The following is a 6,000-nucleotide window of genomic DNA, read 5'->3' as shown; positions in this document are numbered from 1 at the left end:
GCAGCGCCTACGCGCTCCGCTGTTCGAATTCTTCATTGCGCTTTTACCTGGGTTGTAAGAGAAAAAAAAAGAAGGTAGAGTCATCCTAGAATGTACGACGGACGACTCTAGTCTTTTTTCTACCACCGAGGTAAGAGCGCGATGAAAATAAAAACGAGCAGCGGAGCGCGTAGGATCCGCTCTGTTCGCATTTCTTTTCATTGCCCCTATAACCCAAGGAAAGCAATGAACCACACCAGCTCACCAATAGCATCTAGAATATCAGCATGTTGGGAGAAGCAAAAACACCGCGCGAGCGTCGCGCGTAAAACTTACACATTCGTTCACCTCTAACTGGTGCACGTGACCGCAACACCAGCGCCATCCCAACGAAAGTTGCGTAAACTTGCCTTACAACCGGCTACACTGCGCTCTCCACACTTATACGCTACTAAGAACGAGTGACGCACAGACGCTGCGAGTTCTCCGCCTGCAGCTTCCACAACGCTTCTGAACCCTCACCCGTGCTCTGCTGTAAGGATGTACTGGCAGGCTAGTTGGTTCATAATGAAGCGAACGAGTACAAACTGCGTGAACAAGACGGGACGTAAGGCACACAAATGGACAAAGCGTTTACAGACAAGCTGTAAACACAACCCGCTGCCGACACGTCCTCGCATATCGAGCGGCAGTGCGCAAACAAGGGGGTAATGGAACCCGTGCGACGAAACGCACTGCCCTCTCACCGAAAGCGACGCCATCGCCATATATCCGATGCGGTGTGAAACGGACCGAAGTGGTCGCGTGGTCGTGCAACGAGCCACGCGTGGCTTCTCTAAGGGCTCCGCTGACACAGCTCCCACTGTGAAACAGTATCCATATGACAGAAACAACAACTCAGAAGAAAACCTGCAGCACACAAGTTTACATCTATGAAGTGTTCCCATTTTTATTCGTACCAAGCTTAGTCAACTGCTCTTAGACTCATTTTTCATAACTTGACCACTGTAGATGAGTCTAAACCAGAGCATTAAATACTGTGCATTTCATTGCTATCATGTACACAGACATACATCAAAGAATAGTTTGCACCAAAAGTTTAAAAGTTCATCTCATTATAAAAATAGCCTGTTTCTTTTGTTCCCGGAGCAAATGCATGCAAGCATGCCCTCCGTCTACTCAGTCCAACATCTATGCTAAAGCAAGAGTGGAAGAATGTCTTAAGGTACTGGCTGATCCCTCATAGCTTGCGCCAAGCAGTTTAGGTGTTTTTTTTTTCAGTAAGGTAGTGCAAGCACTGACAAGACACTGGACGCAACTCTGTATGACATACCCCCAAAATAAAAGAGCCCATACTCTCAACACCTGAGCACTGTGACAGCCACAACACTACAACACTATGTGCTCCAAGACTGGTAACTTTGCAGGAGCAGCAGTGGAAGCATCAGCAACACAGAAGGCAGGTACAAATAAGTTTACACTGCAATCCAACACCTCAGGTGATAGGAGTGCAGTTATGCATGCTGGACTGCTTAATCACACTTGAAAGACCTAGTGAAAGTGGCAGTCGCACTTGTGTCTTCACTGCAACATACTAACTTATCACCTCCATTACCTCTTCCACACTTCATTTAAAAACTGCCCCAAAGCTTAAAACTACAACTACAGTTTCAAGAAGTTTCACAATAAGGTATACAGCCTCGCATTTCTATAAATTGCTGAGCATGATTTAAATGACACTTTTGTGGCCCATTTCTAAAAAAACAATTGAAACTGCATGTTTATGTAAAATCTTGCAGCTGATTTTTTCAACTTGTTTTGGCCACAGAAAATTTAACACAGTGATTTCAAAAAGAATGCACCCAATAGGCTAAGTACGATGACTTTTGGATAAATATTTCTGTAAGAACTGCAAAGCAGCAGATTTGTTAGCACCTTTTATAATTTGTTAACGTTCAATATTCACAGAAATTTTGTGTTGTATTGCATTGGATTATTGGATACTGTACATATCCACATAATATGCCTCAAAAATTGAACACTTCATCAACATCTCATCACTAGAACTTAGATTTATGATTATCTGTCACAAACCGTAAAAACCCGCATATAATACTAGGTGTAATTTGGGGATAGCAAAGATGGAAAAAAATTAGCTGCGGTTTAACTACTGCTGAACCTGGTTAGAGAGCGAAAGCTGTAGTGTATCAGGCAAGTAAACACGGCTTGGCATCTGTAACATTGAGTGTGTTCCGCAGACTGGGTAAGCAGCGCTCACCCTGCCACACTGGCAAGTGGCAGCGGCTTGGCGTCTGTAACGTTGAGTGCGTTCCGCACACTGGATAGGTACCCGCCGCAGTGGCTCAGTGGTTAAGGCGCTCGTCTGCCGAGCCAGAACACCCAGGTTCGAACCCGACCACTAGGGCCATGTTTGGATCGACAACTGAGGGCACTTAAGTCTGCTTACATGGAGGAATGCAAAAGCATGTGTTTTGAGGAAAGGAAAGGGTGCAGTAGCTTTCAGACCTCCACATCTTGGTGGACACCTCAACCCTGTGAAAGCATGTGTTTTGAGGAAAACATTTCTGACAAAAGGAAAGGGCACAGCAGCTTTCAGATAGATATCTTGGTGGACACCTCAACCCCATGAAAGCATGTTTTGAGGAAAGGAAACATTTTTGAGGAAAGCGCAAAGTAGCACTCAGATCTTGACATCTGGGCGGACACCTCAACCCTGCAAAAGCATGACCTCTGGTTCTGGGAAGGTCCAATTTAGTGACCTTCAAGAAGTTTTAATCCAGGTATAATGCGAGCAAGGTAGGGCAATCAGCTCGAAGATGTTCTGGAAGTCACGGAACCGAACACCCTCCAATTATTTGTGTACGCCTGCACATGGACAGCGCGAGCGGCAGGTACAGAGGCACTAAGCTCGCGTCCTGCGCCGCGAGTATGTGCAGACCGGTTCCGGAATACACGCTGGCACGCACGCTTTGGAAATGTCTGCTGGAGCAGCTTTGGCGATCGTCATTGCCTGGTGTACCGGTACCGTAGAGCGTGTTAGATATCCCCGCATTTCTTGAAACAACAACCGGCGAGCTCCTCGGGAATGCTGGCCCAAGCGTCCGTGATCCGAATGCACTCCGTGGTTGGAGAGGCCCATGTCCGGCGGCAGTAACTGCAGGCTCTCTCTACCTCATATATGCAGCAGCGCTTGACACTGCTGCATCTTGATCGTCGCGATATCAGGTCAGTGTAGTGGAGTGGCATTGAAATCGGAACTACCGACCTACGCCTCCGCTCACTGGAAGCGTGATGGTGATGGCGCTTGATAAAAGAGACTTTTAGCAGAGCGGGTTTGTGCACCTGCTCCGCTGAGCGAGCAAACGGGAGTGCTTCTGCTTCTGCGCGAAACGGCCTCTCGGTGTCGCTCCCGGGTGAGCCAAGCAGAGCAGCACTACTAGCGGGCCTTGCAAAACCTGCTGGTCTCACGCGGATTTCCACCGAAAATTGTTTGGATCCGCATATAATATGAGGTGGAATTTTGATATGCTAAAATTTAGAAAAAAAACCTCTTATTATATGTGGGTTTTCATGGTAATTCAATGTAGTGTGCAATAGGAAAATACAAAAAAAAAAAACAAGTTAACCAGCCTGCTGAAATTAATGAACAATACATTTGGCATCTAAGAGAAAATATTAGACATGTTTCTGCAGCCTTTGTTGTTTGAAGATACACAATTTGAAAGGCTAACTAAAACCAGAAGTATGTGCAATGAAGCAACAAAGGCCAAGCCAAATCATGAGCTTTTCTCATGCCTAAACACTGCAAAGCTAGTCATTAAATGTTACATAAAATAAGTGACTACTTGCACCATAAAGAACAAAAGAGTGGCTGCAAATACGCCCTATTTTATAACAAAAGTGAACGCTTAAGACTCCGAACATCAATAACATACACCTGGCACTATCATCAAGACAACAGAATAGTACGGGAAAGCAGAGGTTACAGCAGAGGCATGATACAAGCGCAACATTCACTGGCCTGTTGCAACAATACTGTATACCCCGTATCTAAGAACTTTGGTACAATATTAAGAGCATGACTACTATTCTAAAGGATACTAATCATGTATTGATTTCAATGTCAGATACTGAATATTTTTTGATCGAGAGAAAAACTTCAGCTCCATATTACTGAAAGGCTAGAAATTCTGTCACATGTGAATAAACACTTTCTAGAATAAAAAAAATGCGCAAATGCAAACACAGCAACTCCTTACTTTCTGGTTTCACTAAAGAAACTGCTTCATACCTACAATACGATATAAATACACGATCTCTACATGCAGCAAGATCAGTTCCACAAAAAGCACTCAGCTGCATCCATTACTGCCAACTAGCTGGTTTACCTCACCAGTCCAATATTGATGAAACAGTCCCATCAACATGTCACAACAGTTCATGTACAGAAACAGCTGAACAGAGTGCAATGCACATCGAGAACATCAGACATGTACGACAAATGCACAACCCTTGTGCGGGCACAATGATAGAAATACGGCCGGTGACATTTGCCAAGCAAAAAGGATCTAAGTGAGACAAGACAGTCAAAGGCATCCTCAGACACCAACTAGACTCAAACTGCTTCCATCTTTCAAGACGCGTTTTTCTCTCATTGTGCTCACACTGACAAGAGACAAATGGCTGAAGAGAGGCAGCCATATGTCATCAATTGGTTAAGGTTCCTAACTGTGCGTCTTGCATCCTCCTCTTGAAAATACAGTTAGCTAAAGCCAGTGTCAGTTCTTGAAGTGGTAGTGTGGCTCTGATGCTGCCAAATGGCTCAAGTCATCCATGCTTTTCTTGGCCGCTGATGTGATAATTCCATCTACACTCTTTACTGTCCGGCTTGTCAGCTCTTGCACCTCTTGACTCATGCGACCAATGACCCACTCCATTGCCAAGCGTCCCTGTGCAAAAAGTCATATACACTGCAACTCTATTCAATGATCAGCATAACACATCCTAAAGTAAAGTTGAAACTGCATTCATATTTTTTTCGGGCAGTTTTCTTCCACGGTTTGAAGACAATGTCGTAAAACAATTTATTTACGAAAAGATATCGGAATTTTGGTTCAATGCTTCACCCATTTATGAAACAATAAAGAAATATCTGTCTTTATCACACATCATGCAAACAAGAGACGTTATTGCAAAGAGGCAGTGGTGTAACCAGAAATTTTGTTCGGGGGGGGGGGCTCATGTTGCAGCGCGGCCTCCTCATAGAATTTGTGGAAGGATAAACGCAACAATAATAACTGCATTGCCATTGCCATTGACAATGCCATTGTGTATTAGATAACGCTATGCACTGTCTAGACAAGTGAAATATATATTTTTTAAAATAAAAGAATCTATTCGTATTTCTTAAAAATTGTGGCAGACATGATTACAAAACATAAAACTGAGCAGGAGACAAGACACAGGAGAGAAGCAAACAGGACGAGCTCATCCTGTTTGCTTCTCTCCTGTGCCCTGTCTCCTGCTCAGGTTTATGTCTTGTAATCATGTCATACCAACTATCCAATTATCGTTCACTCGCGCCAGACATAACTGATACCAATGCTTCCATGTTTTTGCATATTTAATAAGTAAAGAAAATATCACACGAAGTCTAGAACTATATCGGTCCGGAACCAGCAAAGCAGTGCATGCCACTGATATGAAAAACCTAAAGGCCATGAAATTAACAAATAGAGGAAAATATTTTAATGAATGCTTGTCGTTCAAGAACCTTTACATTTTTGTACATATGCAACGGGCAGGGAAAAATCTCAATGACACTGTCCTTCGTTCCAGTGTACTGAGCAGCAGCAGCTGTCACTGGTCATGTACTGTAATTGCACCGAAATTTTAGTCGCAACAGTGAGCCTTCGATAGGCCCTTGAAAGTTTGTGCTAGAATGAGGCCCCTTGCGTTACATGACTCCAGGTGCATGGGCGTTGCCACGAAATCCAAACC

General features: G+C 44.1%; 1 protein-coding gene across 1 annotated transcript in view; it reads right to left on the bottom strand.

Annotated features, from left to right (window-relative positions):
• Positions 1-902: 902 nt before the first annotated feature.
• The window catches only part of slmo (PRELI domain containing slowmo), a 30,790-nt gene continuing 25,692 nt past the window's right edge, over positions 903-6,000 (bottom strand). The window contains exon 6 of the mRNA XM_077647849.1: positions 903-4,949. Within this exon, the coding sequence (XP_077503975.1) occupies positions 4,779-4,949 (171 nt within the window). The 3' untranslated portion in view covers positions 903-4,778. The remainder of the gene's footprint in view (positions 4,950-6,000) is intronic.

This window comes from Amblyomma americanum, chromosome 1 (assembly GCF_052857255.1).
Source record: "Amblyomma americanum isolate KBUSLIRL-KWMA chromosome 1, ASM5285725v1, whole genome shotgun sequence".
In the NCBI taxonomy this organism is placed as follows: Eukaryota; Metazoa; Arthropoda; class Arachnida; order Ixodida; family Ixodidae; genus Amblyomma; species Amblyomma americanum.
This window is presented reverse-complemented; position numbering and strand designations above follow the sequence as displayed.